Raw genomic sequence first — 23465 nt, 5'->3', positions numbered from 1 at the left:
CCTGCTAGCTGATGTTAGTAGGATTTCCTTTTTTTATATAGTTTTTTTTCGTTCTCTTTATGGTTTCTTTTCGCCTATTGTAAAAAAAAAAAAAAAAAAAAAGAAGCTAGTATTGTCGTTATGATAGATGGATAAACATTTATGATAGTTTTTTTTTGAGAGAAAACATTTATGATAGTTATTAATAAAATAAGAAATAAAGCTAATATTTTCACTCATACGCCAAATTTTATAATTTATTTACGTAGTGGATATTTTTCTTGTTAATTAAATTGGTCAAAAGCATCTCCTAAAAAAAGTTGGTATAAAGAAAACATAATTAAATAATAATTAATATTATTCTACCATATAAAGATAAATAAAGATAAACATCAATTTTGTTGGTAGATAAATGAAATTACAATAGCCGCTAAAAACTCATGCATATAAGTGGAGGATTTTGAACCCAGATCACAATGTCAAACTTAACAATTTTAGTATTTTTCCCACTTGAGTTAGGAGTTGTGGCCAATATTTTTTTGGGTTAAGTAGCCTAATTACTAGAAATTCACATACCATTATTATTATTATTATTATTTTTTATGAAAAACCATCCTTCTTGATGTTGCATAATATAATGAATACAATGATTAAAAATTAGAAATATATTATCATACACATACAAATAAATTAATGTTCTCATGAGCTTATCATACACATACAATTAATGATTAAAACTTAACAATACATAATATATGCAAGTTCAAACCTCGACCACTACAAAAAATACAAATAAAATAATGTCAATCTCAGAATAATTCCCGCGATTACGGGGCGCGAACTTGAGATATTTTATTCTTGGGTAGTTTTCAGATGATATTCATCACTTCGTTGATTGACAAAAAAAATTATATTTTAATATTAATTAATATACTAAATATATTTTTCCTAGTTTACCTTTATTATTACCAAAAAAAGATTTTACTAAAAATGTTATTTTTGGTAGTTGTTGACAATTACACTCCCATTTCTCTCTTTCTTTCATTTTCTTCCTTTTTTTCAACATTTATTGTATAACTACTATAATCTATGGCTGCTAAATTTTCTACGGTACACAAAATTTGAAACTCAAACTCAAAAAAAGCGTAAAGTCGAAAACTGGACTCGTCACACTGTGTGACGTGTTGCTCAACCCAACCACGGTATAAATAATCTTCAGCATCGCCATTTTCAATTTTTAACTTTCAACTCAACGCACTTTCTCACAGCGCGGGAACTAAAACACTTCAACTCCTTAGATTAGGGTTTCAAATTCAATTTCATCATTTCGCAATTTTCATCAACGATGAATGCACGCAAAGGTTCAACGGTTTGGGTTCCGGATAAGGAACTAGCGTGGGTAGCTGCTGAAGTAATCGATTCTGATGATAATTCCGTTCATCTTGTAACTGATTCCGGCAAGAAGGTGAGTTTTCTTGCTGTTTGATGCTGAATTGTTGTTGTTTTGGTTGTAATTGTTGATAATTTGAGTTGTGACGGTGCCGGAGGAATTGTGCAGGTTGTTGTTTCCCCGGAGAAATTGTGTTTGAGAGATGCGGATGAAGATGAGCTTGGTGGATTTGAAGATATGACGAGGTTGACTTACTTGAATGAACCGGGAGTTTTGTATAATATTCGGAGGAGATACGCACTTAATGATATCTATGTGAGTTTGTGTTAATTTGTTTTTTAGCTAGCACTTGCACCACCGAAACTTCTGATGGAAGGCGTGTCCAGTGTTTGATATGCACGGACATGTGTGAATACATTTAATTTTATAATTTTTCGTAATTTTCTATCGGTGCTGATGTGTCCGTGTTTGATTGGTTATGAGTTTATTTATGAGTGTAGATTTATATGATTTTCAATGTAGCTCTTTAATCTTTATTATCTGAAACTGCTGTTTTCGTGTTGACACTATGATTTCCATAGTTTGTGTGTTAATTGATTGTAGATTGTTCAATTATGAGTTTATTTATGACTGTAGATTTTGGTTCTATTTGAAAAAAATTTTAGTGGATAGCTGATAATAAATTAACTTATGGCAGATGAGCTTATAAGCTGGCTTATAACTATCACAGATAAGTTGGCTAAGTGGGCTGATTGAATTTGCAGTGTTTGGTAAAATTAGCGTTTGAACTAATTTATAAATATGAAATGACATAAAAAAGATATGTTTAGTTAATATTTAATTTTTTTCAAGTAAGATGACAAGGGTAAAATTGAGAGAAAAATTATAATATAAGCCCGTGAGATTTTTTTTACCAAACAAGTTTTTTTGGGGGTTATAGCTTATATAACCCAAAAAAAGCGTGTATGATTTTTATTGGGTTATATAAGCTTTAACCTCAAAATCTAGCATTGCCAAACAGAGCCTTGTATGATTTTAAATGTAGCTCTTTATTGTTGTAGGGGGCGGGGCGGGGGGGTTGGGTAGCTCAATTGGTTTGTGGCAAGGGATTAAAGGAGTTGAGGAGTTAAAGTTCCAGGGTTCAAGTCTTGGCAAGGAGAAAAAAATACTAACAAAACAATTGACATACTCACTAACATTTGCCATTAAAAAAAAACTCATTATTGTTGTAAACTGGTTTTTTGCGTGGAATTACTGTTTTTTTTTTGTTTTTTTTTTTGGAGTATGGAAGTTTCCATGCGAATTGTGTGACAGTTGATATATGCTTTCTTGGCAGTTTCTGAATGATACTTTTTTTTTTTTTGGTAATTAAAAATTTAGGCGAGTCGAGTCTGGGGGCTTACTGGGCAGACCCCAAGACTCAGAGGGGTTTCACTTGGGTGACATTAATTTTGGTGACATTGGTGCATTTTAGATGAGAGAGAATGATCGATGAATGATTAAAATAAATTATTTTGATGAAAGAGAATAATTGATTAAGAGAGAGAGAGATAGGAACAATGTCACCGATAACAGTCACCCAAGTGCAATCTGACTCAGAGAATGCTTATAGAGGTACTTACAAATTATCCACGAACAAGGTTCTAACGTTAACATCGGGAGTTGAGCCCACGCCCTTGTGGTGTATGAATCAACTTCTTACCATCGAGACCAACCTACGTTGGCCGTATGATACTATTTTATTATTTTCATTTATGAGGTTTTTTACTGAAGATTTGGATGGGTGCATGAGTTCAATGTTGTTAAATAGAGGCTATAGCGACATTATAGCGTTATCGCATTGTAGAATTTGAACAAATCACTATTGTTCCGCGATACGCTATTTAGTACCAAATAATGTGAAATAGCTGCTATAGTACTGTTGCATAACGGAATTTGAGCAAACCGCTATTTTTCGTGATCCGCAATTGACAACACTGCATGGATTAATGATTGGGAAGTTCAGACAGGAAGAATCATTTTCAAATGCATCAATTAATTGAGTCAAAAAGAAAAAATGCGTCAATTAATTGAGTCAAAAAAATGCGTCAATTAATTGAGTAAAAAAAATGCGTCAATTAATTGAGTCAAAAAAATGTCAATTTATTAAATTAATTAATATATAAACAGTAGCTTTTAAAACTTTATTCTCCCTTTTGGCTATTTTACTTGATGAATTTCACGTGGTTTTAATGTGTGGTTGTTGCTTTTAATGTGTGGTTGTTGCTTATATGAATGGTTTTGTTTTCAACATGGACTGTCATTTCCTGCCTTTTGCCTGACTTATTTGTCTTTGCTATAGACATATACAGGGAGCATTTTAATAGCCGTTAATCCCTTCACCAAGCTTCCTCATTTGTATGATAACCATATGATGGAACAGTATAAAGGAGCTCCATTGGGTGAGCTTAGCCCACATGTTTTTGCTGTTGCTGATGCATCTTATAGGTTAGTACGCATTAAATGCATTTGTGTGCTATTTATATTTTTTTTGTTGATATTTTCTGTTTGTTATTTTATATATTGCATATTTAGTGAGATTTTATTGGTTATGATTTAGAGCAATGATGAATGAAGGTAAAAGTCAATCTATCTTGGTAAGCGGTGAAAGTGGCGCTGGAAAAACTGAGACTACAAAATTGATTATGCAATATCTTACTTTTGTTGGTGGTCGTACCGGTGGTGATGATAGAACAGTCGAACAACAAGTTCTTGAAGTAAGATACTCTCGAACCTAAGCATTCATTGGTTTAGGCATCGATTTAGTGCCAAGTTTCAGTTTTTTAGTATCAGTATGGGATGCTAATTTCACTTTTGCTTGTTTCAGTCAAATCCACTTTTGGAGGCATTTGGCAATGCAAGGACTGTTAGGAACGACAATTCAAGGTGAATTTGGTTCTCGTTTTTGTGCGTTTATCTTGTTTTATACTCTACCACTTGCCTTTGATCTTAGATTCCATCTTTTGCAATTTTCTTGGCATTTGCTCGCCCCCCTAAAAAAATTTACAAAAAAAGTTGATACCTAGTGTTTGGGCTGTCATTTTATCTATCCCACCATTTGTATCATGGAATGCATACTAAGTGGTAATGAGACTGCCAAGAGTCCCACATTGAATGAGATATGACCTGAAAATGTGTTTATAAGTTAGAGGCATCATTCACTTTACAAGTCAGGCTTGTAGGATTGAGTTCGACCCAACTCAAATTTTAAGACAATAATAGAGCTTATCCAAGATTCTACCGGGTCACTGCTATCAGACCACTTGGATCACGCTCCAAATCTTTAGTTCTTTACGAGAGGTAGGTGTGTGGAGAGTCCCACATTAGATGAGATATGACTTGAAAATGTGTATAATCGGGAGACATATTTTACTTAACAAGCCGATTTTGCAGGGTTGAGTTAGGTTCAACCTATATTTTAATATTTACTTAACAAGCCGATTTTGCAGGGTTGAGTTAGGTTCAACCTATATTTTAATAGGACCTTTATGGAAACAAGGTGATGAAGGCATGTTTAAATCGTGGACATGAATTTTTAGTCAGTATCCTGATTAAAGGAGATTGATCAGAGAGGAATTCTCAATTTGTTATGTAATACTTCGTTTTTCTTTAGATATGTGGGTGATGTGCAGTCCTTTATCAGTACCTTTTCTGTGCAAACGGTTTTTAGGGTATAAGAGTGTCAAATACTCTGCCATTGAAATTATAATTGTTCATAACCTATTACTGTGTTTTTTTGGTTGCAGTCGTTTTGGGAAGTTTGTTGAAATTCAGTTTGATAGAAATGGTAGAATGTCCGGTGCTGCCATCAGAACTTACTTATTAGAAAGATCACGAGTTGTGCAGATAACGGACCCGGAAAGAAATTATCACTGCTTCTATCAGTTGTGCGCCTCTGAAAGGGTATTCAATTTCGTTGAAGGCTTTTATTTGATTTTGTATTTTGGGGTTACATTGAAGCATAATGCAATAATTCGCATTGTGCATGTGCAGGTTATGGTTTTTATAATTTCACTGTCAAAGTATTAATTGTTGCATTTTGTAATTGGAATGCCTCATTTTAGGATGCAAAGGAGTATAAATTAGGACACCCAAGTCATTTCCACTATTTAAATCAAAGTAAAATCTATGAACTAAATGGTGTAAGCAATGCTGAAGAATACATAAAGACGAGGAGGGCAATGGATATTGTAGGCATCAGTCACGAGGATCAGGTGTAATATTGTTTTTATCCACTCTTGCTTTCGTACATGTTTTAATCATTTAATGAGTAGTTTTTGTGCTGGCCCTCTCTTATAGTTTTCCTTTCTTCCTTCCATCAGGAAGCCATATTTCGTGTCTTAGCTGCGATTTTGCACTTGGGAAATGTTGAATTTTCTCCTGGAAAAGAGCACGACTCATCAGTAACGAAGGATGAAAAATCAAGATTTCATATGCAGATGGCTGCTGATCTTTTTATGTATATGATTCAGATTATGTTTTGAATCTTATTTTCTTAAAATGACATAAAATATAAAACCATTTCCCTCATCAGCATTTGCATTCAAAATGCAATTACATATCTTTTCACCAATTTTTTATGAAAATATTTATGCTGCTGTTATACTTTCTGATAGTACGACCTTGTAGTGTATATAGACAAAATATATAACTAACATTTGCTGGCAGAAAGGGGATGGAAAAAGTTCTATACACAGCAACAACTAAGAAGTGACGTGGATGCATACCCAACTAAGTTCAAATAATTCGATCATATCTGTGCATGAGTCCAATACCTAACTAAATATTGTTTTGCATAACCAACTATCGACCTAAAAAAGATAGTAGTCTTATTGCTAAGTCTAAAGAGTTGGATGATATCCGTGTAAGAATCCAAAGCAGCTGACCCCAGAATAATCAGCATTGGTCTCTTTGGTACATTTTGTTGTTTCATAGAAACGATAAAAGTACTAAATGAATGGGATTATTGGTCGTTTCTCCTTTTAGATGTAATGACTAGACATAATATTAGACTTTTGTCCTTTGCTAAAGTTAATGACTTAATTTTTTTTCATCACTAGGTGTGATGTAGACCTACTGCTGGCAACATTGTGCACTCGAACAATACAAACTCGAGAAGGAAATATTGTCAAGGCTCTTGATTGTAATGCTGCGGTTGCTGGTCGGGATGCTTTGGCAAAAACTGTTTATGCTCGTTTATTTGATTGGTATACATGTGGTCATTGCAAAATCTACAAATATGTGTTTTTTTATTATGCATTGTTGGGTAACAATTCTATTTATTGTTGCTACTCTAACAGGCTCGTTGATAAGATCAATAGGTCTGTCGGACAAGATGTCAATTCCCAGATGCAAATTGGAGTTTTGGATATTTATGGTTTTGAGTGCTTTAAGGATAATAGGTAAGCCGGTTTCAGTTATTTTAGGACAAAAGCTGGTTTCAGTTACTTGTCACTGGAAGTATTTTTTATTTTCTTTTATTTTATTTGCAATACTTTAGTTGATTATGGAGAGTACAAGTTCACTCCGTATTTTACATTATGGAACATTCCAATGCATCGGTTGGGCGTTTATTCTTGTGTGTACTTGTCACTTCTCTGGTGTTCTTTATGTATTGTAAACTTGTACTTTCACTGGTAGGAAAGAGCTTAACGCTCAGCCTTTTCATTAGTATCATCTATGATCAATATATTACTTTAATTCGTATTCCATTGCTATTCCTATTATTAGATTTTAGTTTGTTGTTGTCACCAAAAAAAAAAAAAAGATTTTAGTTTGTCCACTGCTGCTGTTTGTTCACATTGGTTATTTTTTTTCTCAATCTAATAATATTCACTTCCCACAGTTTTGAGCAATTCTGTATCAATTTTGCAAATGAAAAGCTTCAGCAACATTTTAATGAGGTATCTGCATGTTATTTTAAGTTAATTTGCATTTACCAAGTTAATGTCGTCTTATTTTGGATATGCTAATGTTTATTCACCTATCTTTTTTTATAAATTATGTCTCGTCATTTCTTCCAGCATGTATTTAAGATGGAGCAAGAGGAGTATGGCAAAGAAGAAATTAACTGGAGTTACATTGAATTTGTGGACAACCAAGATGTTCTAGATTTGATTGAAAAGGTTTTTATATATTTATAAAAGATCAAAATTGAGAATCAGAATACATACATGTGCATCTAACTTGAGCAATTTATTTCATTAAAAAAAGTTCTAAAACAAGATACGATAGTATTTGACCTTTATTTATCCATCTACTATCGAAAAAGCTAAAAACGTTGTAATCAACTTTAATCTCTGTAACCCCTTGTTGATCAACATTTCTCAAGAGATCTTTAATCTTGATCTACCGTGTGTGGAAGCAGATAAAAAAATTCATACATTTGACTGAGTTGTTTGACACGCTTCGTATGAGTGTTATATAAGTGTTGAAGTAAAGAAAAAAACAATTTTTTAGGACACTTACTTGTCTGAATTGTCTGACACGTGTCATCGGAGTTTGGGCACCGATGCATGTCGGATACTGCGACATGCCTAGTCCTAATGTGTGTCCGTGCTTCATCAATTTATTTGTTGTAAGTGGGAGATCTAGGTCTGAGATAATGATGACTGAGGAACTGTGAACAAGTACGTCAGGTTAGAGGTTCTGAAAGTGCAAAGGGTTCTTTATAAAGAAGGAATCTACTCATCTAGTCAGCAATATATCAAAACTTTTTTGTCTAATCCTACAACCTAGGTTTTATGTTTAAATCTATCTCAAGATATATTAGTCTACAAATACATTGGCACGACCTGCTTATCTAGGATTCATATAATCATAGTTGTTGAAGTTATGGTTTTAGATAAAACAAGGAGAGAAATAATAAGAACTTTCAATATTGTTGATAATAACTTGATACAAAAGATAACACTAATTCATGTCTATGGAGACACAAGACTTCTAATCCTAAATAAATAGAGAAATCAGGAAATAAATCATGATAATAAATAACTAAATATATGAAAACTAATCCTAGAAGATACTCTTAAGATTAGAAATTTATCCTAGAAGATATACCAAGATACTAACAATAATCATGGCAATAAAAAGTGATATAGTTTCATTTGGTAGTGCATTGAAACGTTATGAATCTTACAAATGTGTAAGTCGTTGTTTTCTTTTGATTTCAATTTATATGTATTATGTATGCCTGTAATTTTCGATTACTCATTATTTTCTTATTCTTGCTTCCTTTTGCAGAAACCCATTGGTGTCATTGCTCTGTTGGATGAAGCTTGGTACTGTTTGAGTTTTTTTAACATTAATTGGTGTGTATTTGTTGATATCTATTGAAAATTTAACTTTATTCCTGAATCTCTTCTTTTTGCAGCATGTTTCCAAAATCAACACATGAAACATTCTCTACTAAGTTGTTTCAGAATTTCCGGTCTCACCCTAGGTTGGCATCGGAAAGGTTTTCACAAACAGATTTTATAATTTCTCATTATGCTGGAAAGGTGAGTATATGTTTCTTTACTTTTTCTTGATTTTGACATGCAATCTTGTGATATAATTTTACAAATTTTAAAGAGCGCTTCACTGCGTCATGCAGGTTACATATCATACAGATGCCTTTTTGGACAAAAATCGTGACTATGTTGTTGTAGAACATTGTAATCTATTATCTTCTTCAAATTGCCCTTTTGTTTCTGGTCTTTTCCCTTTGCTACCAGAGGAATCTTCAAGATCATCATACAAGTTTTCTTCAGTAGCTACCAGATTTAAGGTGTGAAAATCTACAACCTTTTCATATTGTACTGAAGACTAAGGGATGCATTACAACGAGTCAATGACCAAATTGTATAGAATCTATAGACGACTAGATTATTTCGACATCAGTTTTATGTTGTTAATTATTTTGGTATGGGGTGGTTATTGTCTCTTTGTATTCCCAGCAACAACTTCAAGCACTCATGGAGACCCTCAAGTCAACAGAGCCGCATTACATACGATGTGTGAAGCCAAATTCATTGAATCGACCACAAATGTTTGAGAATGCAAGCATCATACACCAATTACGCTGTGGGGTTAGTAACTTATATAGATCTCTTTAATTGAACCCACCAACGGAGTAACGTAATTGCTAACATGTTAATTAGTAAACTTGGTGTTAACTTGATTGCTATCTTAATTGTTACATTACTCAAATGGAAATTTGTTTGCCCAATTTTAACACTGATGCTTGATGCGGCGGTACAACTTATAATATATTTTTGGTCATCAGTGGCTGTACATTTTATTTTTCCCTCTTTCTCCGTATTAGTGGTTTTTTCACTTGTGACATCCAAAATAATCGTATGCCGTATGAACTTGATTGAAAATTTCATGCAAATAAGGCATCCACGATTCATATGTCTGTCTTCTAGTTTACTTTCTTGTAAATTTTCATTTATCAAGTAGTCTTACTCACAATCTCTATTTTATTCAGGGCGTCCTTGAAGCTGTTCGGATAAGTCTGGCAGGTTATCCCACTCGAAGAATGTATTCAGAGTTTGTAGATCGCTATGGATTAATAGGCCCGGAAATTTTGGATGGAAGGTGAGTTATTTTAAGGTGGTTTTAGCAGTACTAGCACTTTACTTGTTAGTTTAAATAAAAGTATTAGGTTAGAGTTGTATGAACCTTTTTTTTATATCATATCAGTATCAATCACATCTTATGCTGAGTATTTCTTTTCTGCCTATTTAGTTTTCTATATATAAACCTTATAATTTCAACATGGTGATAGTCAAGGACTACAGGAGCTACACGAGGTCAGATTGTACGTTCCATAACTGGCCGAATCAGATCAGACTGGGGCATACCATTTTAGACCAAACCGAATCAGACCAAACTTGATCAACCGAACTAGGCCGACTAAACCATACCATATGTCTGCTAGGATCAGTTTTATCAATATCTCACGATTCATGTCTACTTGTATCTCAGTTTCAAATTAAATCAAACACAACTGATACAAATTGGATCACAGATCTCTTTTGGACCTGTATCATTACAAGAATCTTGAATCACACAAATCGTGAGCCTCACTGAATTGTGCAGTATGAATTCCATTGTCGGTGGAGTCCAGAAGTTTTCTAGGTTGCATGACTCGGTTTCTAAAGGCCTAGTCGGATTTTTCCCCAATTTTTTTCTTTCATGGGATAGAATCGGTTAGTGTCATACCTTCCAAATAACTCAAGTTAGACTCACAAACAGAACAACCTTAGCACACTGTGTTTTTGGTTCCAATCCATCCTACATTGCAATTTTTTTTATTCTTCTTGCTTACACATTGTTTTGTGCTCTCCTTTCTTTATTCTTCTCTGATTTTTAGCCTCCTTTGTCTTGTTTTGAAGACAGTGAGCTCTTGCTCTCTCTTTGGTACCCATTTCTTCTCTCTTTCCACTTGCTGCTCTGCTGTGTTATTGCTTCTCTCCAATTTATGACTTGAATTCGTTTGAAGTTGATATATGATAAATCAACTTATGTTTTTTTTTTTTTTTTTTTTTTGCTTATGTTACTTTTGTTTTAACTGATTGCATATGTTATTTGTTTTTATTGAAACATGCCATATTTTTATTGATTTTGTATCTTTGATTCATAATGATTCGATTCATGATTCACAAAACAGGCTTTCTGGTTCACAGTGTGAATCTCAACATGATAACCTATTAGCCTTGTTATGTAGTATTACTTTTTCTTGTCATTGACGACAACTTTTTTTTTTCTTTTTTCTTTTTTGAATATATGCAACAGTATGAACTTCCTATTCGATATTTGATAAAAAATGCATTGTTTGCATTAACAGTTATGATGATAAAGCTGCAACTGAGAAAATTTTGCACAAGCTCAAGCTTGAGAATTTTCAGGTATGCTCTTTAGGAACCATGCATGAAGCTTTTTTCCATACATAAACTAGGAATATCAAAGTGTGACTTTAATGGGTATAATCCTTGTTTTTTGTTTTTCTTTCTTGTTCAGTTGGGCAGGACCAAAGTATTTCTCAGGGCTGGTCAAATTGGCGTTTTGGACTCCAAACGTGCTGAGGTTTTGGACAACGCTGCTAAGTGTATTCAGTGCCAACTGAGGACATTTATTACACGCAGGCATTTCATTTCAGTAAGAGCAGCTGCAGTTTCCCTTCAGGCATGCTGCAGAGGTTTGTTTTCTTAATTTTTTGTTGTATTATATAATGACTGTCTATTGGGAGGGGCTTCGTGATAGATAGTTTCTGCCATGATGGGATACAAGGAAGGGTTAGATGTATCGTGCTCTATGGTGTGCAGCCTTGTGCTGCATTAGCTAGAAACCGATTGCATGACTTGAACTTGTTATCTCCTTTCTCAGAGGAATAATTTCAGCAATTGTATGTTTAGTTTACAACTTTCAACTGCTCCTGGAAAAATAGTTGGCTTACCTGTTATACTCCTATCACATGGTCAACTGTCTTGAGACCATATGATTAATTTGATTTCAAATTGTGGGGAACTAGTTCTGAATTTGGCTTGGATTAATATATGTATGGTTAAATTGAATTTACTTATTTCCATAATGACAAGATCAGAAACATGTCAATTTATTTTATCACTTGTTTCTTAGTGCAAGCCAACTCATTGATGAATTTGTGTTTAGTTGGTTGGCTGCATGTTTAGAAATAGTCAACTTTTTCAAACTTGTTTCTGTGAGCACTCAAAATATAGGGAACTTAGGGTCACTAGTTCTATAATTACATCAGCCTGGTCCTCATAGGTTTTGGTAATTGTAGGATACATTGCCCAAAAGATGTATGCAGCTAAAAGGGAAACAGCAGCAGCTATCTCCATTCAAAAGTATATACGTATGAGGCTAACAAGGCATGCATACATGCAACTATATTCTACTGCTATTATCATACAATCGCATATTCGAGGTTTCATTACTCACCGAAGATTCTTGCATGAAAAAGAACACAAAGCTGCTATATCTGTTCAGGTAATTTTATCAAGAGATTGTTGTATGTGTTAGAACTTTGATATTGTCAAGATCATGGCCTATTCTTATTAAACATTTCAGTGAAGTTGATATTATTTTGTATCTATCCTTTTAATCGTGGTTGCCAATGCTTCACTGATTTGCATTCAATTGCTGCTGCATTCACTTTCAATATCTTTCCATTTATGGTTGGTTACTTGTGGACGATGGGATTTTTTATATTATTTTATTGATCATATGTAACACCGATATTATAGGCCTATTGGAGGATGTACAAGGTCAGGTCTGCTTTCCAGCAATATCTTGCTTCAGTTGTGGCAATACAATGTCTATGGCGGTGTAGACAAGCAAAAAGGGAGTTTCGTAAACTTAAACAAGTGAGTTTTTTTTTCCCCTTTTGATAGGAGATCCAATGTAACATATGTTGTTCTACTTGTCTCAATTTTTGTTCACTTTCTTCAGGAGGCCAATGAATCTGGTGCCCTCCGTCTGGCTAAAACTAAACTTGAGAAGCAATTGGAAGAGCTCACATGGCGTTTGCATCTAGAAAAGAAAATAAGGGTATTGCATCTAAAAGAAATGATGTTATGGATGGGTCGCATACTTGTGCATTTTAATACTTCTGTATATCTAGTCTTCCTACATCAAATGTGTTTTGGGATGTGATTTGTTGTTGCTGCTTCAACATTCTCTTATAAGTTTAGCACTCGCTGTGCCTGCATTTTTCTTAATTTTTACTATGGGGCTCAAATGATTTAAATGGCACGATGGTCACATGAGGTTGTTTAGTATAACTATTTCATTTTATGAGGATATGCATCAGTACCACATTCTTGAAAATTTAATCTTTCAAGTTCTTTGCTACCTACTTTTGTAAAATGTAACCTAGTGTTAGATCTGCCCGTGAGTTAATTAGCTGGTGCAGAGGCCTTTGCGATGTCGAGTCTGATCTTGAAAAAAGCACCATAATTTTAATACAGGTAGATATATATAGAACTTTTTATCATGATTTTGCATTGTTGTGCAGGTTTCTAATGATGAGGCCAAGCAAAGAGAGAATTCCATGCTTCGAAAAATGTTAGAAGCTCTGAATCTTGAATTAGATGCGGCCAAATTGGCTACGATTAATGAGTGCAACAAGAATGCTGTTCTGCAAAATCAATTGGAATTGTCAGCCAAAGAAAAATCTGCTTTAAAGAGAGAGCTAGTTTCTGTGGCTGAATTACGAAAGGAAAATGCTATGCTAAAGGTGCTTCATTAGTTGCTTGATTGTTTTCACCGCTGACAAATATTTTACTCTCATCATATTAGTCTATTGAAAGGATTTTGGATCTTGTTTTATGGCATGGCATCAAAAGTGAAGCTCTGCACACCATCACAAACTATTTCACATTCGTGACTGTGTTATGATATGAACTTACCTTTCTATATTTTATGATATAGTAAGACATTTTATAGTTTTCTATCTGCTAACATATATGATATAGAAATGGAGTACATTAAAGAGGTTTGTAGCATACTACTAATTATAATGAGTAAGGTTTATGCTAAGTTACAGATTTGGCTCAAAGAAAAGTTACTGGTTAGGTTTTTGCATGATGTCTATGCATCAACAGTATCAAAGTAAAAGGTAGAACATCGTTTTTATACAGATTAACTGATGGCAGAAGGGGCATGAAACTGTTTAGGTTTTTCTTTGTGAAGAATAAGAAAAGAGGTGGCATGGAATAGTCTAGGTGACGTGGAATTATCTTGCACCAATTTTACGTAGATACTTAGCGAGATGTAAATTGCTTGGTGCATTCTTCAAGTTCTAAGATTTTGCATATGGATAGAATTTATGGCATTTATTGGCTGTATTAGTTTTTCTTCGAATAGAACTTATATGGACATAGTAAGATCCTACATGCTGTCTGTCATTCATTTTTTTTTAAAGCCTGTAATGAATAACCTTTAGATGAAAACACATGTATGGCTGTTGAGATATTCCCCAGGTTTGCTTTCCGTTATTCCTGTTGTTTTAGATATCCTGTTTACATCTTTCTTACTGTAGCTTTTATTCTTTTCCCTATAATTTAGGATCTTGATTGTAATCTTTTTATGATAAATACACTATGCTGGGGGTTTAGCTTATCAAGTAAATCAAATCAATTTATGTTCCAATTTCAAGTGGCTTTGTCTCCTAGCTCCTTAGACAATCCTTTGGTTTAAAATGTGGAATAATGTACAAGCCCAAATAGTCTTTAAAGGCTCTGATAAGTTACCTGAACAACCTATTCTAATAGTGATCAGAGAATTTTTCCGTTTCCAAGAGCATATATCTGATGTGTTTTAAAACTACTATTTGTCGCATTAGGAGAAAGTTTAGGTTTGGAGACATATCATCTTTCAATATCTGTATGTTTGGCTAAACAACATAATTAAACGTTTAAATAAGCTCTTATGTATAAGATATTCCTATAATTAAAAGTGAAAGTATGGTTAAACTGTTTTCATAGAAGTTGTAAGTTGTTTTCATAAGTAACCTGAGAGAGCTTTATTGGAATGGGCTAAAAACAACTTGTAGGCATGCTATAAGCTCTTTTCATAAGCTCTTCCAAACGTTGACAAGTGCTTATGCCTATAGATAAATCCAAATAAGTTGTTCATAAGCCAATCCAAACACAGTCTATGTTACTGACCTGTTTGTTTGTTTTCTGTTCTGAATTTATACATTGTATTGCTTTTCTTGTCTTATATTTTCAGGTTGCACTGGATGCCTTTGAGAAGAAGTACTCATCTTTAGAGCTTGAGCATATAAATGTTCAAAAAGGCCGAGACGAAACGATTGAGAAACTGAGGGAATTTGAACAGAAGTGCTCTCAGCTCGAGCAAAATGTGAAAAGGTGCCTTTTCGGTTCCCTTTTTCTTCCTTCCTTAAAAAATGACTGAGTTACTGAATGGTGTTACATGTAACCCCATTCTATGCTCTTTATTGTTTGTGCTTGTTAGGGTTGTATTTTAGCTTTGCTATAAATTTTAATGAGTTGTGTCTGCCTAATTTAAAAAGTTATGTTCTTTTTTTATAATTACTCTTTTACTTGTACTTATTAAATGCAGCCTTGAGGAAAAGCTATTGAGTTTTGAGGATGAAAATCGCGTGCTTCGTCAGAAAGCCTTAAGTGCTCCTCGTAAGAGTATTCGCCCGAGTTTTGCTAAGTCTTTTTCAGAAGTAAGTTGCATTTGTATAGTTTTTTTTTTTTTGTTGCATTTTCTGTTATTAATTTGTAATTTCTGTGTTTCATGTTTCCATACAAATAAGATCTTTAATAGATATGTCTTCCTTATGTTGACAATTGCGCTGTAGTGACATTATTAGTTAATTTACATTTCTTTCTGCTACAGAAATACTCAACTCCAATTGCCTCCCGCAGTGAGAGAAAGCCCGTATTTGTAAGCTACTACTTTATCATTTTATTGTCATAAAAATAATTGCTAAACACAATTATAACTGTTTTCATGTGCTCTAATTTGATGCAGGAGACACCCACACCCACAAAACTTACTACCTCTTTTACGCCAGGCATGTCAGACTCTCATCGATCTAAGTCATCAGCAGATAGGCACCAGGTTGATCTTATTTCACTTCTGTTTTAAATTGTATAGTTTTGGCATGCTCCCTGCCCAAGCTTCAGCAAAACTTTTAAGGATAACAGATTTTTTTAAAGTCACCAGTTTTGCTTTTGAAGCGATATATATATTATTGAAGTTTTAAGATGATAGAAAAGGGGAACAAAAGAAGTGAATATTTTTTATCTTCATGATGGAAGACCAGTGGGATGTTGCATGTTGATTGTTTGAATCAGAAGACCATTTAGAACCACATTATTCACGTCTGAATGTAATCATGCACTCTAAGCTGATAGATATCATATGTTTTGCAGGACAATTATGAATTCCTCTCTAGATGTATCAAAGAGAATTTGGGATTCAAAAATGGTAAACCTATTGCAGCTCGTATCATATACAAATGTCTTCTTCACTGGCATGCTTTTGAATCTGAGCGCACAGCCATTTTTGATTACATTATTGAAGGCATAAATGACGCTCTAAAGGTAAATGACATGCTCTCAATTTTTAACCTCTACTTTTTATTATTGTTGTTGCTTGTATTAAATTTGTAATTTAAATTATAATTGAGTTTTGACAATTTTCTTTGGCAAAGTTTATCTTATATAGTTCTGTATCTGAATCTTATCATGTTTGTGTAATTTTTTGAGGTTTATTCATTGGAGTTAATCTGCTTCAGGTTAGGGAAGATGATATTGTCTTGCCATATTGGCTGTCCAACACTTCTGCTCTTCTATGCCTCTTACAGAGGAACTTACGTTCAAATGGCTTTTTAGCTACCAATGGTCAGCGTTATACTGGACAGTCTGGCTTGACCAGCAGAACTGGGAATGTGAGTTATCTAGTTGAACATTTGCATCATCACATATGTGCGTGAATCTGTGTGTGTGTGTTAGTTTCTTCCATTATGCAAGTCATATTATGTGATTATGTGGTCGATAATCAACTTGATCTAAGTTGCATTTAGTTCTGTCTAAAACGAGGGCTGTTGTTGTCAATTTATAAAATTGGCCTGGTAAGATTGGTGAACTGTAAGACACTTGAGGTTTAACTTGGAACAATGGAAGTTAGTCTTGTTTCACTCTTTTATGTATTTTGTTTTTTGAACACATGATAAGGTAGCTTTTGAACAAAACTCAGCAAAAGCACATAGAAGAATAACAAGGTAAAGAAAAAGAAACAAAAAAACAGAACTCACAGTAAAGAGAAAAAATTTGAACTGCTAGTCAGAAACAACAGAACACAAAGGAAAAGAGAAAATAGAGGTCAAGGAGAGAGCAAAATCATCCTGGTGGACAGTGAGAAGAAAAGGGAAAACAGAGCACTTTCCTGGAGTTTATGGATGGAGAGTGGGTTAGCAAACAAATGGCGAGTGCTAACTGAAAAATACCATTTCATGGTTGGAAAGTGTCAAATGGGGCCGTGCTGTAACAGAGAGATGAGTTTGCCATTCAGAGATGAGGAAGAGGCACACATATTCTTCTTTAAACCCTGTTTTCCACCCAAAAACCCCAAAATACCCCAAACTCACATGTGGATTTTTAGATGATTCGGCCATCAGAGGATGAGCCTTGTGCAACTGTAAGGTTGTTTCCTTGTGACCTCGAGGTCAACCTGTTAAAATCCTAAAAACAGCCTCTCTGTTTGCAGTGGTATGACTGGACATCTAGCCTAACAATTTGTGTTTGTTTATCATTGGCTCATGGCCAGGATTACACATGAAGTGTGGACAAATGCGGGTAGCCCACACTCAGGATTACACATGGAGTGTGGACAAATTCGGGTTGCCCACACTCAGGATTGGAAAATTTTTATTTATTTTTTGAACGGCAAAAAGCAATGTTATGTATAAGAAGCGAGCTACAAAGTACAGTTAGTACTCAAACCACCAAAAAAGGGTACAAAGTATAAGGGGTACTCAGGCCACCACTACCCAAATAAAGAAGGCAAAAAACACGCCCAGTAGAGAGAAGAAAATTAACTCCTCAAAATACACTCTCTTGGATGCATTAGCCATTCATAAAAAAGGCAAGGTATCCCCGCCTTCCTAGCCAATAACCATTGCCAAGACATATGTTAAATATGATCCACAATCTCTAACACGCTTAATTTTGAATCCAAAAAAATCCAATCATTTCTTGTCTTCCAAATGGCCCAAAGCGTTACATGCTACACCAACATCAAACCTTTTCTTTCCTTCCTTTTTCCGGAAAAAAGACACCAAATTTGGAACAAGGAAAAGTTATTTCAGGGACAAATGCGAGCGACCCTATAACAACATCCCATATGGCCAGGAGGGCTGGTCATCCAGACTCCAGAGCATGGATAAATACGGGTGATCCAATAATAGATCTAGATTTTGCATTGATACCATGTTTAGAGAGAGAAAATGGGAAAGCAAGTGATAGAATACATGTATGTTACTCAACAAAGCTGTACTATATATAAACTGATTCATGAAATAAATATAAGTATTGATGCTTCCCTATTTACATGATAATATCAACCACAATTATCATTTCTAACACACATATTGGACCCAAGATATCCAGACAGGAAGGTTTAAGGTATTGGTATGTTCTCCAATTTTCAATATTGAAAAAAGTGGAAAACAAACATATATAATTCTTTGTTTTTTCTACTGGAAGAAATTGGAGATCATTTTTAGCATTACAGATCATTGTTGAGGCCTCCTTAAATGTATTACCATATAGTTTGGTTTATTGATTTATTTGTGTTTTTCACAGTTGATTTTTTTAATAAAATTTCGTATATTTTACACTGGTTGACATTGGTTTCCCCTCCCTTGTATTATATCTTCCTCCTGATTGTAGTTTTGGTGTTACTTTTAGGGACCAAAATCTCCATTTAAGTTTATTGGATATGATGATGGTATGTCTCACGTGGAGGCAAGATATCCAGCTATACTTTTCAAGCAACAACTAACTGCATGTGTTGAGAAAATTTTTGGGCTTCTACGTGATAATTTGAAAAAAGAACTTTCTCCACTTCTGCAACTATGTATTCAGGTGAATTTTGTACTCTTAGTTGATACTTTGGAGATGTTATTTGTAGATAAATTACCTTGTCAATTGTTCAAACATTGTGATTCAGTTCTTGGTTCCATTGTAATCAAGAGAAGATCTAGAAGTGAATCAGTCTTGGACGTAGTTTGTAAAACACTATTCTGTTTTTATGCTGGGAGGGAAAGGGATTAATTAAGTCAGACTTAATCCACTATTTCCAAAACTAGTCTGAATTGCTTTGACATTTCCGAATGTATTATTGTAATATCACTGTAGCATATGCTTTCAATAAAGCAATTTCTTCCATTGAACATTGTTCGTTATATGGTGGATTTTGCATGAGCTGAAATATAGTTTCAGTGTGTTGAGAAAGAGGAAAGCGGGAAAACATATAAGAAAATTTGCATGTTTGAATTACACGCTAGAGAGTATGTATGTATGTATGTATGTATGTATGTATGTATGTATGTATGTATGTATGTATGTATATATATATATATATATATATATATATATATATATATATATATATATATATATATAGATCCATAAACACAAGGATTTGCAATTACACTAATTACTTAAATTCAATCCATAAGTACTCTAAAATGTAAACAACTGGCAGTTATGATAACTTAGATTCTATACCCTGGTTTGGTAATTTACATTTAAAAAATTAAACATTTTATTTGAAGTTTACATTTGTGATTTGGTGCATGCATTATTTGTAATTTATAATATACTTTTTTTATTAGACACCCAAAACAGGAAGGGCGCATGGTGGGAAATCATCTAGATCTCCTGTTGGGCTCTCTCCACAATCATCTGGCAGTCAGTGGGGCAACATTGTCAAATTTTTGGATTCACTCATGAGCAAACTTCGTGGAAATCATGTATGTTTCTTAATATTTCAATGGTCTCTTTATTACTGTTCATCAGTTTGTATATTTTTGTCCATTTTCATCATGATCTAGTGATCTATATCCATACACCTATAGGAGTTTAATTCACTGTATATTTACTGTGCACACTTCATATTATCTTGGAAATGAACTTTTCCTTCTTTTTTTCATGTTATGACTCCATAAATTGCAGCCTGAAACCGAATCAATATAAAATCTATATGGATACTTGCTTCTTCTACCTTAGATTTCATTTTTAATTTTCTTTTGAATGGTGATAATTGTGTCCGATTAGGATTGGGGCTAAAACTGAAAAATGACAACACACATCTGGCGTATATATACTGAAATATTTTCAATGTAGTTTTAGATGGAAGCCTTCAAGCCTATCTATTGTTTTTGATGATTAGTATTGGGAAAAACCCATGTTCCACATAGAATAGAGATAAGGTTTGAATGAGTTTATAAAGAATGACACCCTCACTTTATAAGTCAGTTTCGTAAGGATGAGTTAAGTCTAATAAAATAACCAATATGGTATCAGAGCCTATCCATTGGGAATCGTACCATTTATATCCATGCACTAGGCCCTAGAGTGTTGGGTGTGAGGGGGTGTATTGGGAAGCTGTGAGATTGCACACCTCTTTGTGGGCTATGGAATCAGATGCATTGTCCTTTATGCTTTGTAGTTAGGGCGACATTTGGTAAAAAAAAAAAATCATTTATTTTGGAGAACAATTAAACAGTGATAATTTCTAGGTTGTGGATTTATCTGCTTGTACTAACTTGTATAGAATTCAACCATTCACCATGATCTATTTCCCCGCCCCCACATTTTTTCTTACATAAACTTTTACATGTTCAGGTGCCATCCTTCTTCATTCGTAAACTTGTTACCCAAGTTTTTTCCTTCATCAATATTACACTCTTCAACAGGTAAAAATACATGATTTCATGAATTGGTTTTTTTGGCTTCAAATCATCAATTTACTTTGTTGTATAGATAATTTCTCTTTGTTTAGTTTTCTATTTCATTTTTTATCTTCTCATCATTTTTGTAGTCTTCTATTGCGTCGTGAATGTTGCACATTCTCCAACGGTGAATATATGAAATCTGGTCTCGCAGAACTGGAGAAATGGATAACCAATGCAAAGGAGATGGTAAACAGAGCTTGCTAACATTTCTTCAATATTTTTTTCATCACATGGGTTTGACTAGGTACTTGTGAAATGTAGTATGCAGGAATGTCTTGGCATGAGCTGAATTATATAAGGCAAGCTGTTGGATTCTTGGTATAAACACTGCCTTGTTTTTGTTGAACATCTAGTACTGTCAAATAAAGTCGCTGTCTCCTATTTATGTGTTCCTTTGTTTGAACTATACAGGTAATACATCAGAAGAGGAAAAAATCATTGGAAGAGATTCGACAGGACCTTTGTCCGGTATGATTATTACATTAATAGAGCGCGCAATGTCATATTAGCATGCATTAAAACGATTACTTTCCTGATTTGTAATTTTCATCATTTTATGAAGATTGTAGTGATAAATTAAACCTATTTCTCATAGTTGCGATCGCCTGAATCATGGGCCATGAATGTTTGATTCTAGCTGTTTATTATAAAACCTATATATGTACGTTAATATGATAGAACATCGTAAATCAGATAGCTGCTTTTTCCAAAACTCTTATTCCTGCTACTTGTATTGAGTTTATACCAATGCCTGACATGGTTGTTCAGATTCACTTTGGAGATCTTCCTTTTACTCTGTTATTCTCCTGTAGTTTTATCTTTTTAGTGTATGTTTGATATATTACTTGCATTTTGTTAATCATGGGGTTTTGGTTTTGTCCTCCAAAGAAAAAATATGTTGCTTGCATTGTATTTGCATTATTCTTGATATACCATTTGCCTGAGCATATAAGATTGGAAAAGGCTTAGAGATTTTCTTTCAACAGGCATTGACTGTCAGACAAATCTATCGAATCAGTACTATGTACTGGGATGACAAGTATGGAACACAGAGTGTGTCCAATGAGGTAAGTTGAGTCTATTAATTGATTCAGGTTTCAGAATACAATTACTATGGTAGTTTCTTTAGAGTTCTGAACCATATATGGTGAACAGGTAGTTAGTGTAATGAGGGAAATGGTTAACAAAGACAATCAGAATATGCCCTCTAATTCTTTCCTATTAGATGATGATCTGAGGTACACTGCTTTTTCCCATCCAAGTTCTTTTAACTTGCTTGCAGTTGTACCAATCAATGTTCATAGTTCCCCTTGCTTGCGGATAACAATATGTATCAATTCTTGTTGCAGCATTCCTTTCTCTGCCGAAGATGTAGATATGGCAATCCCTCCTATAGATCTGGACGAGATTGATCTCCCAGTATTCGTGTCTGAATATTCTTGCGCACAGTTTCTTAATTCACATCAGCAGTAGTTGACTTACAATTTCTTGGTCGTCACTGAAGCTTGACATTTAGATTAATACTTCAACTCTGGATTTCAGCTATCACTTTGTGCAGTTGCTAGTCATGATGTCAAAGGTAGAAGAGTAACGATCTTGGTTGGTTTGTAATTTACCCCACAAATTACCTAGCTAAACCAGCAAATTCCAGTAATCTATGTATAGAAAAGTAGAAGATGGTGTAAGCTTGACGTCCTCTTTGGTGTATTTATAGTAGTTTTTATGTTTGTGTTGTACATAGGCAATGCAATTGTAACTAGAGTAGAAATGAATTTCATTCATTGATGTAAATACTATTCTTATTGAATTTCGCTTTTGCGAACTCAAATTTTTGGTTTTACCTGGAGCATTGTGGTGTCCATTGTATGTGAAAACTTAGATCAGGCATTCTATAAATGTCTTTAATCAAAACATTTCCTTTGTAAATCCACCTCTGGGTAATTTAAAATTGGAAATATGTGGTCACTATTTTTTTTTTTCATCTTTCATAACCAGGCCTCAAGTGATGTCTGAAGTAATTTTATTTTGGGGTGAGAGTTTGCACATTACTCTTTTTGATAATAGAAAGTGTATTATTTTTTATTTTTTGAAAGGAATATAATGTGCATTATTGTAGAGCCTATTTGACTCCCTTTTATTTTTGGTAAAAAAAAAAAATCGATTCCATTCTTAAATTATGTTTTTCAATTATTATTTTTTTTAAAAGAAAATGGAAAACTTTTTAGTAACGTGTTTTGTTAAACTATTTTTAAAACAAACTGCAAGCAACACAATTGAGTATCTGGTTTTCTCGTCTTCTATTATGATTGGAGAATGCTTGTTTTTAGTGATGGTACTAGGTTTTGTTTTGGTATTCATGTTCACGAAACCTGTAGATCCATGAAATGGATTGAATTAGAGTATTGGGGGGGATTTTTTTTTTTTTTTGAATATATTCTAATAGTTAATTTTTTTTCTCCTCAAGATAAACCGAACTACGAGCCCTATTAATCCATATTTTAACTATATTGGTGGAATTGAGCATGGCATTTGGGAAGTATACATCCATAT

The 23465-nt window shown here is 33.9% G+C and overlaps 1 protein-coding gene across 2 annotated transcripts; it reads left to right on the top strand.

The window, feature by feature from the left end:
• Positions 1-1086: 1086 nt before the first annotated feature.
• On the top strand, positions 1087-22841 carry LOC146952297 (myosin-15-like). Of its 2 annotated transcripts, none has more exons than XM_085700670.1 (38): positions 1087-1444; positions 1538-1684; positions 3711-3856; positions 3986-4125; positions 4236-4294; positions 5155-5311; positions 5473-5622; positions 5731-5867; positions 6469-6615; positions 6709-6810; positions 7254-7311; positions 7432-7533; positions 8651-8688; positions 8781-8907; positions 9003-9176; positions 9346-9477; positions 9879-9988; positions 11241-11301; positions 11414-11591; positions 12198-12403; positions 12661-12780; positions 12866-12964; positions 13431-13652; positions 15149-15288; positions 15503-15614; positions 15788-15835; positions 15923-16012; positions 16327-16497; positions 16692-16844; positions 18865-19041; positions 19794-19931; positions 20806-20876; positions 21002-21101; positions 21177-21233; positions 21327-21383; positions 21902-21982; positions 22071-22153; positions 22265-22841. In XM_085700670.1, the coding sequence occupies exons 3-38, from the start codon at positions 3826-3828 to the stop codon at positions 22386-22388; spliced, it is 4152 nt and encodes a 1383-aa protein (XP_085556796.1). In that variant the 5' UTR covers positions 1087-1444; positions 1538-1684; positions 3711-3825; the 3' UTR covers positions 22389-22841. The 2 variants fall into 2 exon arrangements, with proteins under 2 accessions (XP_085556796.1, XP_085556789.1); XM_085700663.1 differs by having other exon boundaries at positions 3969-4125.
• Positions 22842-23465: the final 624 nt, after the last annotated feature.

This window comes from Medicago sativa, chromosome 1 (genome assembly GCF_051527215.1).
Source record: "Medicago sativa cultivar Bolivia chromosome 1, Bolivia_mono, whole genome shotgun sequence".
NCBI classification, from domain to species: Eukaryota; Viridiplantae; Streptophyta; class Magnoliopsida; order Fabales; family Fabaceae; genus Medicago; species Medicago sativa.
The sequence above is the reverse complement of the archived record's forward strand: the minus strand, read 5'-3'. Positions and strand labels throughout refer to the sequence as shown.